Source organism: Motacilla alba, chromosome 2 (genome assembly GCF_015832195.1).
Source record: "Motacilla alba alba isolate MOTALB_02 chromosome 2, Motacilla_alba_V1.0_pri, whole genome shotgun sequence".
Lineage (NCBI taxonomy): Eukaryota > Metazoa > Chordata > Aves > Passeriformes > Motacillidae > Motacilla > Motacilla alba.
The window spans coordinates 99,348,282-99,366,274 of NC_052017.1; the positions used below are offsets into that span (position 1 = coordinate 99,348,282).

General features: G+C 44.7%; 1 protein-coding gene across 2 annotated transcripts; it reads right to left on the reverse strand.

The window, feature by feature from the left end:
• Positions 1-5,420: 5,420 nt before the first annotated feature.
• On the reverse strand, positions 5,421-16,500 carry PRELID3A (PRELI domain containing 3A). 2 transcript variants are annotated; one of them, XM_038162048.1, is made up of 6 exons: positions 16,302-16,498; positions 13,819-13,987; positions 13,426-13,515; positions 12,591-12,661; positions 12,394-12,496; positions 5,421-7,167 (listed from the first exon to the last, which is right to left on the reverse strand). In XM_038162048.1, the coding sequence occupies exons 1-6, from the start codon at positions 16,331-16,333 to the stop codon at positions 7,054-7,056; spliced, it is 579 nt and encodes a 192-aa protein (XP_038017976.1). In that variant the 5' UTR covers positions 16,334-16,498; the 3' UTR covers positions 5,421-7,053. The 2 variants fall into 2 exon arrangements, with proteins under 2 accessions (XP_038017976.1, XP_038017984.1); XM_038162056.1 differs by lacking the exon at positions 5,421-7,167 and adding an exon at positions 7,722-10,823 and having other exon boundaries at positions 16,302-16,500.
• Positions 16,501-17,993: the final 1,493 nt, after the last annotated feature.

Sequence of the window (17,993 nt, forward strand, 5' to 3'; positions counted from 1 at the left end):
TTTAGAACCTCCAGCTTTAAACTCCTGATTGCTACCTTCCTGCTTCACTTCATCCAGCAGCTCTGCACCACTCTTAGGAATGTCTGTCTTACAGCTCAGTCTCATCTGTGAAACAGTGACAGCACACAGGCATGAGAGAAAGGTGCTGCGACTCTACACTCTGGTGCTACAGCACATGGATTATGTTCATGTTACCAGAAAATATTAGACTGTTGCCATGTTGATAACTTGGAGCTGCTCTGGTTTATTTCTTCTTTTGTATATGTGTGTCTTAAGGCCAGTCTGAGAATGTTTATGAATACCAATTCCAGCTATAGAAGCCTCTTTCATTGTTTCTGTCTGATTTTTACTACTGTGTTTTAGACTTTTTGGGTACCTGTAATTACTGTTCCCCAGAACTTCATTATAGGAGAACCATGACAGAGGGGCATTAGCTCAGCCTGATGTGACACTCAAAGCACAGACCCCCCGTGCTGAGCGGCACCTGTGAGCTCCAGCAGCCCAGAGCAGAGGCAGCCTGGGGCCTTCCCTGTTCCCTCACCTTGACATTGAAAAATCCCAGAGCTGCCCCTGTTGCTCAGCTGCCCTGACACAAGTTGTGAGCTGCTCTGTGTCCCAGAGTCCCCAGCTGCAAAAAGACACTTCAGAGTGGTTAAAAACTGTTGAAAGAATTTTGAGAGCTGCTACTGAAGAGCTGAGTGCTCAGTGTCAGAGCTGAAAGGATCCTGCGGTGCAAGTTTCTATCTGCTTTCAGTACTTGAAAACAATTAGCCCTACTTCCAGGTGAAACAAATTCCAGAGAGGTGAAACTTGACAGTACTCTGACAAGCAAAGACTTGTGAATGAATTTTTCTATGGTAGGTCTGCACTCAACAAATGTCATGGGGCGTAATCAGGAGAAGGAGCTAAGCAGGTATCAAATTTTATGCAGTAGTAGCTTAGTTTGTTTATTTGCAGTAAATCAATTCAGTCACGTTCCAGTTTCTTCCCTGGTCAGGCTGTTTTGCAGTGGCGGTGCCTGGCTGAACTGAGTGTCAGATGTGAGGTAGCCCAGGCTCTGTGTCCTGAGGTAACAGGAGCTGCTGCTGTCTGCACAGGGCAGCGAGATGGGTTCTGTAGAACATTTCTAGATGTTTGGAACAGCCCTTTGGAACAGACCCTTCAGAACAGGCCTTACTGTAGCTAATTTAAAAATACACTTGTAAGCAGATCATCTTTCAAGGTGCCAGGCTGCTACTGTAAACTTGCAGCTAAAAAGGACCTGTTTGATTATTGATATATTTGATTTTTTCTAAAGAAACCAACCCATAAGAGCACTCAGTATGAAAAAAAAACATATTCTTGGTTCCTCCAATGCAGCTGAAGGTGTTTCCACTAAGCTTCAGGTCCTCTCTGCATTTCTCTAACCAGTGTCGCCAGTGCTTAGAAATGGGAGCCAGCAATGCTTTGGCTTTTGCACGACAGGTCCTGGGCTAGACAGTGCAGTGAGGGATCTTTTAAACTGGATTTCAGAAATCTTGAGTTCAGAAATCTGCTAAATCTAGCATTAAAGGACATGGGCATGAGTTGATATAAGTTCTGCTGGAGGTGGGCTTCCAAAGTTTGGTGGAAATAAGCACCAGTTCAGCTGGCCCAGATCTATAGAGAGGCACCACACCCATGGCCCAGCTTCAGCTGAGACATTTAAGGTAGGCATGTTCCTATTGAAGGGCTGCTGGTTACACTACCTGTGAATCAAATGCAAAATGAAGATAATGAGAAGGGGGTTTGAGCTGTATTTCTGTTAAAGCTGGTTCCATCTCCCACACCCCCTTATTTAATAAAGAAAAAAAAAATCCCAATCCCAAACAGGAGGTGCACTTTTTGGACATGAACAGGCCTAAAGCACAAACCCTTCCCCTTCGAGCTTCCCCTGCTTCTGTGCTGTCACTGTGCATGTCTGTGCATCTTCAGGGACACCAGGGGCATCAGCTCTAACAGCAAAAGGCCACAGAATTGTCTTCTGCTTCTTTCCATGTTATGTGGTACTGAAATGCAATTTCTTGTTCATGAATTACTAATTAAAAGCTCTTTAAAATTACTGCATTGCTCTCACTTTCTTGAGGGAACTGTAAAGATCACGGGCACCTTTTCCTACAGAGTGCAGCTGGCAAGGCCGTGTTCTACATTTGTTTGGCCAGGCAGAGCCCTGAGCTGTAGCTGCTGCAGATCTTAGCAAGGTCAGAAACAAAATTACAGCAAAGTAAAAGAGAAGGTATTGTACCAGCAGGGCCCCACATTAGGAGCCCTTACTGATCATTTCACTTGCAGGTGCCTTCCAGTAAAATGAGAATCATACCTCAATCAGCTCAGTTGTGGAAAAATTAAAAGGACAGCACTTGTGTTTCACAGAAATCCTTCTCACTGAACAAATCCATAGTGAAAGCATGACCTGCTCACTGGAGCTGCAATTAAAAGGTTTAGCCCATAACCTGCATGATTCTGACAGGTGGCTAGCAGTGTTGGTGGGGTGAGAAGGTAGTTTATTAGATAAACAAGGTCTTATTTACAAGTCAAGGCTAGTGATTTTAGATGAGTCTTTCCTGTTCTAATGCAAAATGAAGCAGCTGCCAGTCCCAAATGCAGTCACCAGTCCAGGCCCAGAGGACCCCTGCAGAACTTTTGAGCAGTGTGTGGCTTACAGCAAGCTCCAGGGAGACTGGTACTGGATCCTGCTGCCTACCCAGCACAGACTAATGGAAATTGTTTTTCTGCAGCTTTCTCAGAAAACCAACAAGTGTGTTAGATATTACCACAGCCACACCCAGAAGTGTTTTTTAAACTGCACATGGTATTTATTTTGGATAGCACCACAGGGTATATGGACACTTTACAGCCCTGGCCTTCACTGCTCCCAGTCTAGGGAGGTGCAGCAGCAGGAATGGTGTTGCCTACTCACCACTGCTCCACCTGAGGATTTGAATGAAAAGTGTCTCATCAAGGAACATGGCTGGTCATTTACTCAGGGCTAGGTTGTTACCTTGTCAGTACATCAGTGCCCAGTTTGTGCTCTGCAGCAGCTCCTGACACCACCTGCTGCAGCTCAATGCCTTTGCTTACTTTAAGCAAAATTTTCAAGAATATGGGAGCTTTCACTAGGACTGCCTGTTGTCCCAACAACTATAATCCTTCCTCCAGCATGCCTGCTGACCTCATGGAGGAAAAGAAGTAAGAAGCATGGAGGAGCATGGAAGACTCACACTGGCACAAGGCCAAATTAAGAAAAAGAAAGGACAGTCTAAACAAACCCAATTCATTACACATCAGACCATTTGCTTACACAGTTTTAAGTCAATGCTTTTGTTGCTAACATGAGCCTGCACCAGCACAAAAACTAGACATCAACCAGAAGCCAGTCTATTTCGAGTGTGGGATCTTCAACATCTTAAAATCCTTCAGGGCCAAGAACCAATGTGCCCAGTTTGCCACACTCTGGGAACCACTGCTGCTGTCTTCCTTCACTGCTTTCCCTGCAGTCAGGAACCAGCTCTTCCCAGCTCCTTCCTTCCACAGCAGGTGTGTGTGACGCAGCTGTAGGGATGGGGAGAACAGCCACACTTCTACGCAGTGTGGAGACCTGATGTGCTGGCACCAAATTCTTAAAATCCAACCACCTCCCTACATCACACCCTTGAATTGCAGCCCAGCAGCTGAGAAACACCAAACTGCAGCTTGAACGACTGCTGTACACAACCTCCCTCTCACAACTCACAAAACCCAACTTCAGTTCCACTTTCAACTCTCCAAGTGCAGAATTCTTACTCAAGATGGCACTTGCTGCCTATTAATCAACATGGTTACAAGCTCTGAGCTTTATTCTGCTTGGTCCCCAGCACTTCAAGATCCCTCCAAGTAAATCAGCATGGACTTTACACCATTTCTGCTTTGCACATTTTTTTCCTCCTACATATCCTTTTTCCTCCTTCTGCTGCAATCCAAAAAGCTGGGCTCTGCTGCTCCCACAAGCAGCCTAACACTTTCCCTCACATGCAGCTTTCTGTCTTTGAGACACCTCAGCCAATGCATGTGACAAAAAACCGACTTCAGAAATATTTTTTAGTAATTTCCAGTAAAGAAAGAGAAGATGGGGGAATTTCTCTAAGGAGCAACGAAAATAAAATTCCAAAGGCAGGAGGTTTTTTGCCTCAAGGGCCAACTGAGTCTATAACAGTCTAGGAACTGGAATGGGAATTGAGATGCTTCAAAACCAGTGTTATGCACAGCACAGACAGCTGGAGACCCCGCCACATCCCATCGATCTGACCAGTCACATGGCCAAGGGAGAAGCATTGAAGCCCCAGAGGCCAACAAAAGGACAGAGAGCAGAGCAAAAACTGCCCAGGAAAGCTTATGGGAAATTAAGAACCACTTCATCTGCTGAACACTGGAGCCTACCTGGCTCCAGTGTGACACACTGCAGGGTCCTTTGTACACACTGGCAAAATGAGCAGCCACGGGAAGATCAATAATCCCATGGATGCACAACTGGCAACTACTCCTAAGATGTGAGGCAGCCAAGTGACAGAACAGGCCTCCAGAAGAAATTTGTCCTTTTCCTACCTAAAGCGTCCCTGCTCTCCTTTAGCCTAAAGAAAAGCAGGGAAAGACTGAGCACAAGTAGGAAAGGTGCTGATGCCTGGCAAGTGGAGCAGCAGACAGATTGGAAAACCAAGCATTTAGCCACATACTTCCTAAGTGGCAGGAAACGGTGGAGTGAAAGCAGCCCAAAATCAGAGGAACAAAACAGAAAGGAGATGCTGCAACAGAAGCAGATAGGAATTAGTTCCTGCAAGAAGGAAACAAAGTGTCAAGAAAGTAATCCAGGAACCTGACGTGTAATTGGTTCTGACCCGAGGGTGTGGCAGAGGAGCTCGGCTCCAGAGATCCCGGGGTGACTTTTGTGGAAGCCAGCGCTGGAAGTGCTATGCGCAAGTCAGCCAGCCGTAAGACAACACTAAGTAAATATTTCATTTCTGATGCAAGGAGCAGCTTTAGACAACTCTTCTCCCATACCAAAGCAATGCATGAACCTCCCCAAAGGCTTTCCTACCCCTGCCGACAGTCATGTTTTCACCCCTCCAGCAGGCATGCACGGAAATTCTGCAGCATAGGTTTTCAAATGTACTCACGGCACCAACTTTTCCCTCTTTTTGTGCAGAGCTCTGCCACAGCTGCACTCCCCTGCCTAGCAGAACAACACCAGGAGCTAGAACATCTGTGTTCCTCACCCAGGAAGTGACATCACTCCTGAAAAAGGGACAACAACTGACCAGCACCAAAGCCATCCATCTTCCATCTTATCTTCCAGACATGGGCTGCTTTAAGCTCTAAGTTTCTGTCCCAAAATAGGAAGGGCTTTAGTCCACATGAAAAGAGCAATGTAAATATCTGCTATTAATTTAATCGCTTTCAACTAATAGACATATTTTTTAAAGTAGGTTTATTCATTAGGATCATGTACTTTAGTTACACCCAAATTAAAGTTTACTTTCAAACCAACCATAATACGAATGCTGAAAACTTCCTTAAGCTACAAACACTTTAAAATTATCAGAGCAAAACAGTGACCAACATTTTACTCTTCAATTTTTTCAGAAGTTACTCATGCTCTTTAACAGCTTCCTGAGCACATGCTTGCCACTTGAACAAGTAAACATCCTTGCAACATTTGTTTCACTTTGTGTGCACCCCAAGAAATAAGTTAAAATGCCCTAACAGAGGGTTCTGTCAGACAAACATATACCACATCTGGACCAAACATGACAATTCTGTAAACATCAGACAAGGCTAGAGTCATTACCAATATACATTTATGCATATTTAATAGGAAAGTTTCTGCAGTTTTTGGAGTATTTTTCCAGATAATGAGAAGCATTTCAAAGGATTTAAAAACCATTTTGTACCCACATGGAAAAGTGTTGAAAAGGTTCTATACTAGTAGTCAGTAGTTAACAGAAACTAGTAGTCAGTAGTTAACATTTAGAAATGAGAGTCCATTTGTGGTTCTTGTACTCTTGTTTTCTCCACTCAGGAAATTAAAAGTTTCTCTTTATGAAACCTTACCATTTGCATTTAAAATTTTCTGCTCATTTCTCATTTCAACTCTTCTGGTTATTGCATCACTTTCTCCCTCAGTTAAGGTGTGATGTGAAGAGCAAGGACCAGTGGAACAGCACAGGCTCTTCACTCCAGCAGCCTACAAGTACCCTTCTTAGAGATAAGTAAGTATTTTCCAGCACCTTCCAGTAATCACTACCCCTGCCCCCACAGGGAGGGGAGGAACTGGGACAAATTAATAAATAAGAAAATAAATTATACCCTTCTTCCCACCAGAAAAACTATTTTAGGCTATTAACTTCAATAGAAACTTTATCTTTGTTTGGATACAAACATGTAAGAGGTAAAGTATCTGTGTGTCATGTTCAGGCAGCACATTTAAACAACCTAGGAAGAGTTAGTTCCACACAAGATGTAGCCTTTTAAGATGATCCTCTAGATAAATATCAGATTCTACAGTATCATGTTCTTACTCATGTAGTTCCCTTTAACTGGCCATAAGACATTATCAGATTACAAACCAGACAAAATTCAGTGCTCTAGGACTTATCAGCCCTTTACAGAACAAAAGTTCACACAGAAAACCCTCAATCCCACACATGCTTTTTTTTCCCAAGCTTTTCAGTTTGAGATGGTGTAAATATAACATGCCCTCTACCTTTGTTTGAAAAGGTACATTCAGGCTGTTTTGAATGTGCTAAATGTTTTGTTTCCAGTGTTAAACATAAATTGTTCAAATGAAAAGAGCATCTGCAGGAGGTCAGTTTAAACTTCAGTAGGCAGCAAGAGCTGCTGTGGAGATGATGGACGAGGTTACTTTTCCGCTGATCCAGTATTCTTATAAATTGACAAAACCCCTGCAGATGAGCCTTGGGAGGGAGCTCTACAGAGCAGTCTGCAGAATAAGACTTTTCTGTCAGTTACTTGGTTTTATTTGGTGAATCCAAATATTTGGCTTTATTTTTCCGTGGACGCTGCTGCCATGGCTGGTTTGATCCCCTCGCGCGTGGACTTCAGCTCTTCTAGTTCTGAGTTTAGTTTGCTGATCACCCACTCCAGGGCATCCCGGCCCTGCCAGAAAAATACCACAGTTTAGGATCAGAACAGACACACCACCACTGCTCATGTTTCTATAGTTCTTCCTCTGTCAGACGTGAAACTTGTTTTAAAATCAATGCCATGCTCTGCATAGTTTGATACCAGATTATATTGATAATTTCTTAGCATCTTCTTATGGAAACTTCACTGCAAATGCATTTGCTTCACCCCTAAGCCAGAAGCAAATGCAATGCTGGTGTGAGCTCCCAGTAGCACAAGGCCTAAATCAGCAGTCAAGTTTCCTTACCTAAGAGAATTGCTGGTTTTGCTGTTTGCTGCTCCCACCACCCAAAGAATATTATGGCAAAATCCAGGTACTGTTCTCAGCTTTATTAGCCAAGTTATATAGAAAGTTTTTGAGAAGATCCAGGACAATGAAAGCCTTCCAGTGCTCTTTGAAGTAGCAGCTAAGTGATCTGATAGCTATCAAGAATTCAGAAGTGGACTCACACTGAATTCTACATTTGTACACAGCAACTTTTCATCAGCTAAATCAGACTAAGTGAGAGCTGTACATTTTATATCAAGGTATGGGAATGTCTCAGTCTCAGAACTGACAGCCGGTGCTTCAGTAAGAACTGGAGAACCCAGGGCAATAAGCCTGGCAAAAACCTTTACCTGAAGAAGACTCTGTAGCAGCTGCACCCCAATGACCACAAGATGCAGCCAGCACCACAATGAAGTCAAGAAAGAGAAAGACTTTAACTAAACAAAAGTCAAGATTTTAGAACTCTGCAAGCTCAGAATAGCAGCTTTTGTCAAAGCAACCAGATGGGATCAGACCAGGAGAACACCTGGCCTTTTTTCACTTAGAGAGAAGTCAAGAGACATTCACCTCTATTACTCTGCTAAGAATAAGAAATACAAACAGTGAAGAGCAGTGAAGAGAGAATAAACATGGCCAAGTTAAGAATTCTGGAGATAAAGGTTTGAGCCCAAAAAGTCATAAATGCTCAGGAGAGCCATTGTCAGTGTTCAAGCCTTCTGCAGACATTGACAGAAAGGACAAGCACAGCCTCCTCTGCACAGGTTTGTTCCAACTCTGCTAATTTTGTTGAATTCCTTAAAGGTGATAAAGTGCACAGAAACATCACAGCGTCCAGAACCTGCTGCTGTCCTTTACAGACTACTAAGCATGAACAAGAATCTGCATAAGCAGCTTCGAAAACCTAAGGAAAAAAGAATGTCAGAAGAAAGCTCACACACTTTTCAAGGATTTTTTGCCAGGCTGGAAACATCAGTCTGGAATAATATGAAAAGCCCAGATCCAGAGTGCAAAGTGTAACATATTAAAAGAAATAAAGTGTCACTGTGAATAGGAGCACAGTTAACTCAAGACTCCCTTGAGATGACTCACTAAGGTCAGTGAAGGGCTGACTCAGTTTCTCTTCGGGTTTTCCATATTCCAGGGACTCACAGAATAAACACTAATTGCTACTTCTGCATTGGCAGGCAGTCCTTAAACTGAGAAAAGTCATCCAGTCATCACAATAAAGTGTTCAGCTCTTGGTCAAGGCTCAGAAAAGGAGATTAAGCTCCACTCCAAACAACCTCAAAAACTAGGATGTCTAAGTTAATTAGTTGAAGAGATGTCTTTAAAAGATATTTATAATATTCAAGAAAGCCTGATTGAAATTGTCCACTTTAAGTACAGGTTGCAGATAAAAGACCTTAGAAGGGATTATTTAACTTCTGAGCTCCTTCCATTTGAGCACCAGAGTGACTATTCTTCAGCAGGGAGTAATTTCCAACTTCTCCACAGGCTGTGCAAGACCTGGGAACGCCAGCAAAGCACAAATAAAAGCACCCAGACACGGGCAAGCTACTGCACAGCAACAAGTTGTAACCAGCCATGAATTAACAGAGATGAGTGCTCACTAAGGAAGAAGTGGGGGGCAGGGAGGGGGAATCATCTTTCAGTAAGCAGGCATTTGGACCTTTAAAAGTCAAGTTTAAATATCCTCTCTGAGGTGACACAGGCACACAGAACTGAGACAGCAACAGCTTGAATGTTACATTTGTTATATTGCTCAAAGAAGACTTGTCAGAAAGTAAAGCACTTGGGCCATAGAAAACAATCAGTAAAAAAACACTGAGATTCTTTTCAGGCCCTGACTTGAAATAATCACATCATTGTGTCTCACTTGATGTCCTTGTGGATGAGATAAATTGATTCAAATAATCCATGACATTCAACTGGAGCACCAAGATATTTTCTGCAGTTTTTGAGAGTACATAGGTCTGTGTATATCTCCTTAGACTAGCATACACTATATGCCATATTTTGCAGCCAAGAATAAGCTCATGATTTTGGTAAGGATGACTTTAGGAACATTCTGCACAGGAAATTAAGTTAGAAATCTCAACCAGATGCAAAGCCTCCAAGTGCCACGAAACTACCCAGTTTTCAGAAAAAATCTGACAGAGGACTGTCTATAAAGTGTCATACTGTGCAACAAGTTCTGCAGTCAGTCATTAAGCAAGCACACTCATCCCCAGGCATGCACGTTGTGTTATTCATTATTGCAGGTGTCAGCAGCATGACGTGGCTGGCAGGACAAGCGCTGCATATGAAGATTTGTTGGTAGAGCTTAATGACTGATAAGTGCTGAGCCTTGTAGTTGACATTTTCCAGAAAAACAGCCATAAAAGCTTAGTGGAATGAGAACGTAAAAGCAAACACTCATGGCATACATGGATCTCAAAGTAAGCAGTGTAAAAAGCCCAACTTTCTTGACTAGGAGAAGCAGCAAAATGGAATTTTTTCTTTTTAAGAAATCTTATTGGTTGAAGCAGAAGCCAATACAGGAATGACAGGGACAGGCTACACTGACTAGTGGAAGAAAAACAACCTGCACAGAGGCCTCATAGAGGCAAATACACTCATTTCTCTCAACCCTGAACTCAGATTTGTTCATAGCTATATAACTGCAGGGACGTGTCACTACCAAATTGAATATAACTACAAGATCAATGAAAAACAGGAACAGTCTGGCAACCCGACAGCTTCAAGCTTTGCACAGGTTTCCTCAGAAGGGCAACACTATTCCTCAGGCAGAAGAAAAGCAAATACAATTCTGCTACAGTTAATGCTACGCATTAACCCGTTAGGCAACCTGTTTCAAGAAATCAATTTTATATCCCAAGAACACAGTTCTGTTTCATTTTTATAAAGCCAATTCCACTCATGAGCCAAATTATTAATTTCTTTAGGTACCAGCTTTATATACTGAAATCACAGAAACTAGGACCAGATCAAACACTCAGTGGAGGGACTCCTCACATCCCTAGTTGTCTCCAGTCTTCAAGCCACAAGACATGGCTGCAGCATGTTGGCTGCCCAGTGGCACAAGCACGGGTTCATGGATCCAGCCTGGACCCTCCACAACTGCAGTGCAAGGAACAGGTCTGCCATTCCTGTATGCAAGGTGTGTGAAACAGGCATGCAGGGTAATTTATGAAATCCACGCGACAACAGTCCATGCAGATATTCGCTAGAAAGCTGAAATGCTGTTCCAAGAAGAAGAATGCTGGCATTACCACTAGTTAGTACAAACTGCAGGTGTGGAGAACTGCTAGCTTAGAGCGCTTTCAGAATTTTGAATTATCCACTCAATTGCATCCCACCCCTAGAGTAACACAAAAAGATTTACAACAAACAGCAAATGATTTTTTTATCATCATTAAAAATAATAATGCATCACCCGCCACTGCTACCTCAGTGCAAAGTCTCAACAATTCCTATTTCTTCAGAACAACAAAACATTTTTCAGTAACTGTCATGAAGTTTAAGAGGGGTATTTAGAGCACAGAGATACAGCACAGCATGCAAGAAGAGCTAGTAGTAGCACAGTAGGTACTGGTTAGCAAGAAAAGGACTGGTAACAGCAATTACAAATTCCAGCCAAGTTCAAAATCTGTAGAGACTTTTCAGTGAAATACACAGGACATGAAGATCTTTCTGATTTGCAAGAAGCTTGTAAGCCAGTGTGTTCCTTGAAAATGGCAGAATGGAACAATCTTTAAAAGAAATTGAGCTCTCTCACAGGCAACACCTCAGCAGGTACCAAGAAATATTTACAGTTTCTCTGATTTCAAAAGAGACATGTAAATGTAACCAATGCTTCAAGAGGAATTTTGCCAGCATGTTTAAGAGTGCCTAACTTGATCTGGCACATGAGCCAACTAGACAATGCTTTGCTACCTCTGGGTCAGCCTGAAAGTTGGTTGAGAGCCAGGGTTGGTTCCTCTCTTTCAAGAATGTACACTCCACACAGACTTTTAAACGGAAACCAGATCAGAACAGAACTGTAATTGAACTGAAATACCTTCCATTTCAAACAGAGAGCACCCAGCTAGGTAAAGGTACTCTTCAGTGTCTAGAAATGATCTATCACTCCTTCCCCATCCCATGATTATAACATGTTTTCCTCTCACCTTAGGAGAAGCACAGAGAAGGGTGGAAAAGGAGGCTTTGTCCTCTCTGATCTAGTTGGTCCTACCAAGTTGGCTTACACTGGGTTGTTCAAGGAGCATCCCTCATAAGGATGAAGGAGTGGCCAAAGCACAGGATTTCTGGCATAGCAGGAGTTACCTGGGCCAGATTCCCACTATGCTGAACCCCTCCAGCAATGCAGAACACAATCTCAAACTACTAACAGCAGTCATCCTGCTGCTAGGCAGCAAGGCCTATGCTTCTCTAACAATTCCATTTCTTCCCCAAAAAACTGTGGGACAAAGTGAAGAGCAGCCTGTGCTGAAGAGCAGCTCCATGGCTGCAGGTAAAATAGAACAAGCACAGGACAGAGCAGTCAGTGCAGTGTTACCCAGGTGAGCCAGCACAGTCTCACCTCCTCAAAGAATATGCTTCTGCTTACACTAAATTACTTTTAGCCAAAGGCAAGGAGACAGATCAATAATGGATATGAACTGGAACAACTGACAAAAGCAGCATAGAAAATATGCTGGTATTAACTGATAAATCCACATTATAAAGGCTGAAAGTGAAGTGACATTTGCTACTAGCTCTAACTCCTAGAAATAGGTTGCTGAGGTTCTATAAAAAATCTACTGAAACACTGCACACAAAATCTAGAGAGATTAAATATTACATTCAACACACACCATTGACAATTACTATTTCAAAAGAAAGAGTGATTGAGTGGAGGAAGAGAGGGAGAAAACAGAATAAAGACGTACCTTTCTGGCATTAGATGATATTGTATTTGCCATCAAGCTTTCCAGATAACTGCTCAGGCTAATGCCTTTAACAGTAATAATTGCTTCTTGGGTTAGCACAGTCCTGTAAGGGAATAAAGAAAGGTTAACACCTAAGCTGAACTGGATGATCAAACTGTCTTCTAGACACAAAGACACACACAAATTTCCCTACTTACTTTTCCGGGTTTTCTGGATGAGGTGTGTAAACCAGTCTCTCGTCAACAGACACCAAGTTTGTGAGTGTAATCTTAAGAACAAAAACAGAGCTGAAATCGTCACTTCCCACCTTTCATTTTTCTGTTATCAGCAGCACTACTCAATAGCAGAGCAGTCAATTTAATGTCAAAATACTGTACACAGAATATCAAACACAGAAGCCAGTCAATAAAAAGACCTATAAAGGGTGACACATCTTCTCCTATCCTGATCTAATTATTTCAGAGTTCCCATTCACAGGACAGAGCACCAACAGCTTTCTCCGAATGTCGAGTCTGATTTATGGCCAGAGATTAAGAGAGGCTCCTCCAGACCCCCCACAGCACTACCTGGCCTAGACAGAAAATTAATGCTCAGGAAGAAAAAAGCCTCTTGTACAGAGACAAGGCCCTCCCACAGACAACCTCACATTAAATCTGAGAGTTACAAGTTACCAGGATACCAAAATATAGCACAATACTTCATTTACATTCTATTAAAAAAGGCATTCCACAGTAAAATTTTTGTTGGAAATGGCAGAACTCATTCATCTAAAAGTCATACTATTTTGCATGCGTTCTGAGAAATAATCTTAAATTAAAATTAAAAACAGAATCACAAATGTTTGATCATGAAGTATTTAAATCTGGAGAAGAAGAAAAAGGGAAGGGAAAAAGAGTCATCAAGGACACTGATTAAGACCTGTAAATTGTTGCCTCCAATGAAAGACACAGATACACTTCTAATCTAAATGTTAAGAGTAAAACATCCAACTTCCAGAACTAATTATCAGAAACTTCTTAAGCCACCACTCACATTAGTTGAGCAAAGCTCCATCTTCTTTTCCACTGGATCTACTACAGAACGCTCCTCTATGTAAGTCAGAGTTCTACTTGTTCCTAATATCTGAAGGGGAAAAAAAATGTTAAGTACCAAAATCCAACCAGCAAACTGAACCTTAAAACACATAAATGCCAAGTTCTCAGTGACCCCAAATAAATACAAATTCATGGATATCAGGGGATTGTGATCAGCGGCGACACTTCATTGTCTAGAATGTATCAGCCACAGAGCATGGCACAGACCAGCCTGGAAGGCATTCACAGACACACACAAATTTCAGCTTTGACTTCGAAGTCAGCTCCAATTCACAGGATGACAAAAAAGGGATCACACCCTTAATAAAGAATGAAGGCTGCAAAAACGTACCGCTTTGACAATACTGGGCAATCCCCACTCCGTGCTGAGAAGGCGGTGACTGTGCAGCCTCCCCTGGTTATCCAGGCTCCTATCGAGGACATCTACTCCTACCACACACGGATTCATGGGGTTGGGGTACTTCCTCATAGCAGCTTTGATCACAGTATCCCAGGGATGCCTGCGAAAGGAAGAGGTGAGAGTATTTGTAAGTATTTTGTATTGAATCGCAAGTAATCACACGATACTACATCAGGATACAGGTTGTGCAATATGGTACAGGCTTCACAGCTCCCAGAAGTCCTTATACATACATACATACAGCTATGCTTGGAAAGGCAACACTGATACAAAAACAGAAGAAAAAAGGAAATGCTTCTCTCCAGACTGAAGCGAGGAATTATTAACACAATACTAAGAAAAATGAAGGCAAGGGGCAACAGTCACTCGCTGCTACAAGTGACATTCCAAGGAGTGCCCAAAGAGATGGTGGAAATCCCAGCTCATTCCAGAACTCCACCAGGAAAGCAACCTCACCTACCACTTAAGCTTGCCCTGCTTGGAGAAGAGGGCTAGGCTACATGACCTCCAGGAGTCTACTCCACCACAAATTTGTCTGTACTTCTAAGCATACCAAATAAATGAAAGAGGACATCACTAGCTTCTGCTCCTTCCTATGACAAAAAAAAAAAAAAAAAAAGCAAAGTGAAATTAAGTCCTACTAAAAAAAGGATGATTGGGAAGTTCAAAATAACGAAACAGATTTTTAGAAACCCCACCAGCTCACAGCCTGATGTCTGCACCTACACTACTGCTTCCATCAGTTTGTTAGCATGAATTCCACTCATGGATATTCTTCTCAGAACTGTTTTTACAAAACAAATTTTGATAACCTCAGATTCCTGGGATTGGAGCAGTCCTGCTACACAAGACCAGACTGTCCACACAGTTCTTGAGGTACTTCAGATATTTCCTGCTGAAGCAGAGGAGGCTACAGAAACCATGGACTTGATCCAACAGAGAAGTTCTGTCCCTAACTATTTCTATATTCAGAATAACTTACTGTCCTGACATAACAGCCCTAAAGCTTTTAAAGGTATGTTTAAAAATTCAACAATTGGTATCTAACTTAAGAAGCCTTAGGGGTGCCAACTTGTACTTAAGAGTTGCACTTGGGGCCCTAAATGGATTTTATTTTATTCTTAAAATAGACTGGTACAGAAAGGCACTGACAGTACAGCACTACAAGAACAAACAGAAATTTGGAAAAATAAGTTATTTTTCTAACGTGAAAAGTGTTAGAAAGCTTTACAGGTGCAAGCAGGAGAAATAAGAGCCCTCAATTCCCACATCAGAAAGAGAGCTGGAGGATTGCTCCTTGTTCCATCTTTGGTGATTTTACACCTCCATCAACAGAAGATACACAAACAGAAAATGACAAAATTCTGCTAAATGTCCCCAAGGGATTGAGTCAGATATCTGATAAGGCACAACAACATTTTATTAACCATTCAAACGAGCTACCTACACCCACACACATTACGCCATAAGACGGGGAAGCTCTAATACAGAACTTGATGAGAAAATGTCAAATAAAAATAGCTTTTGCATTCCCTAGGTGACAGATAGTCATCTCAGACTCAGGAGTTGTGTCATGCTCGAGCAGCCTCTGCCTGATATTTCCTGCTAGAAACCACAGTTCACTTACACCAGGCCAATGCCGAAGCGGAGCCCCGAGTACCTGCATCAGCGCAAGGAATTCAGTTGCGGCGAGGTAATTAAAGAAATTCAGAGCGACACATCAGAGATACTTTGCAAATATTTTAAGAACTATCACCCCCGGTGCTCTTCGGGCCTCAAGACTTTAGGAACACCTGTAGCAGAGGAGCCATCGGCGGCGGTGTTCCCGGAGCTGCGCGGGCGCTGCAGAGCCAGCTCCCGGGACAGCTCGCTACACAGCTCCCGGTACTTTCCCCCGCCGCTTCCCCCTTACGCGGAGGCGGAACCGGGCGGCCAGAACCGCGTTCCACGCAGAGGAGCGCTGGTGGAAAGAACGCTCGGAGCTGGCTGCGGGGCACACAGCGGCACACCTGAGGCTAAGGGACACCGCCACTGCCCACACCTCTGGGGACATATCATGGGCTACACCGGTAGCTCGGGATTGATTTTTATTTATGGTGTGAAAGTTATTTTTCCTAAACACCCAGCCCTTATCAAGCCACCACGCTGCGGGGCCAGCTCTACCACTCCATCCTGTTGGAATGCTGCTCCCGAGAACGGAGAGCCCAGGCGCGGGGTCCGGCCGCGCAGGAAGCAGCTCGAGACGACGCTTCCACCGAAGCATCTCGACCGGCACCACCGAAACCCCTTCCCGGCCTCCCTCCTCCTCCTCCTGCGGCCGCGCCCGCAGCATTCCCATTTCCGCCGTCACCCCGGCGGGACCCGGCTCTCCCCGCACGGCCCGGCTCGGGGAAGCGCCACGCCCGGCCCCTCACCCGAACACGTGCTCCGAGCTCCAGATCTTCATGGCCGCTGGCGGTGTCCCTCAGGGCCCGGCGGCAGGGAGGGCGCGCGGCGGCGCCCGGCTGCCTGACAGACCGACAGCCCGACTGACAGCCTCGCGCCGGCCCGGCCAGCGCCAGCGGCCGCCGGGAGGGGCGCGGGGGGCGTGCCCGGGCCGGCGCGCGCGTCACGCGCCCGCGTCACGGCCCCGCCCCTCCCGCGCCCACGGAAGAGGCGGTGCCGCGCGCATGCGCGGGAGCGCGCGCCGGCCGGGCCCGGTGTCACCGTGTGCCCGGGCTGGAAGTGACTCGCGGGGATCGTCCAAGTGCAGTTGGTGGCCCTGCACAGGACAGCCCCCTGTGCCCGACAGCATTATCCAAACGCTTCTCGAACTCTGTCAGGCTTGGTGCTGTGACCGTTTTCCTGGGGGCCTGTTCCAGTGCTCAGCCAGCCTCTATGTAAAGAACCTTTTCCGGATATCCAGCCTAAACCTCTCCTGATACAGTTAGCGCTGGAAAGGCACATCCTGAGAAAGCAGTTCTGCATTTCCATTGACTGACTGTTGCCCCTGGTCCTCACAAACCAACCCGCACCACCAAGTGCTCAGTGCAAAGGAGAGGTGGAGCTCCCGGAGTAGGTCTGGTGGAGAGTTGCAAATATGATGATGGAATTGGAGCATCTCATGAGGGAGGAAGGGCTGAGGGACCTAAGCCTCCTCTGTTCAGCCTCCAGAAGAGATGGCTGAGACACGACCCCATCAAGGTCTATATATATTTAGAGTGGGGGATGCCCAGAGGATGGATCCAGACTCTGCTCGGTGGTGCCAAGCATTAGGACAAGAGACAAAAGGCAGAAACGGATGCAGAGGAAGCGCTGTCCAACTGAATATGAGGAAGAACTTGTTTGCTGCGTGGGTGACTGAGCACTGGAACAGATTGCCTAGAAAGGCTGTAGAGTCTCCCTTACTGGAGATATTCAAGAACCGTCTGGATGTAACTCTCTGCCACGTGCTCTGGGATGACTCTGCTTGAGCAGGGAGGTTGGACTCGATGAGCCACTGTGGTCCCTTCCTTTCCCATTTTGTGTTTCTGGAATTCTGTGAGCTACCAGTATTTTGTTTTAATCAAACCAGGAGTTTTGATTAAATATCCTAATAACAGCCATGGAGGTGACACACAGCCAGGGACAGCATGTGCAGGGCTATGCCCAGGGATGAAGTCATTGTTGAGGAATACACATGGAGCAGTAGCTCAGTTTGCAAGCTGCAGATGGAGATCTCGGTGGGGGCCTGAGACTAGAGGCCATGAACTGCCAACCCTTTGGGGATGCCAGCCAGGTGAATGGGGACATGGGGAGACACAGCAGGAGCGCAGACTCATGAGTAAGAGTGAGATTTGCATGTGGCTTGGACTCTTGGGGTATAAAAGCTAGGGGTTCCTTTGTTGGGGTCCCTTCCCAGGGGCACGAGCTAGGGCTGTTTCTGTGTTACTGCTTCATGAATAAATTGCTTTATGGAATGGGACATTTGAGACTCTGCCATGAGGAATGCGGGGTGGATCCAGTAAGGAAGCCTGGCCTGACTGTGTGATGGGGGTCAAGTGGGGCACCTGTGGGTGCACTGGAGCTGCCCACTGGAAAGGGGCTCTGGTCCCAGCAGTGAAAGTCTCTGGCCTTGGGAATGTGAC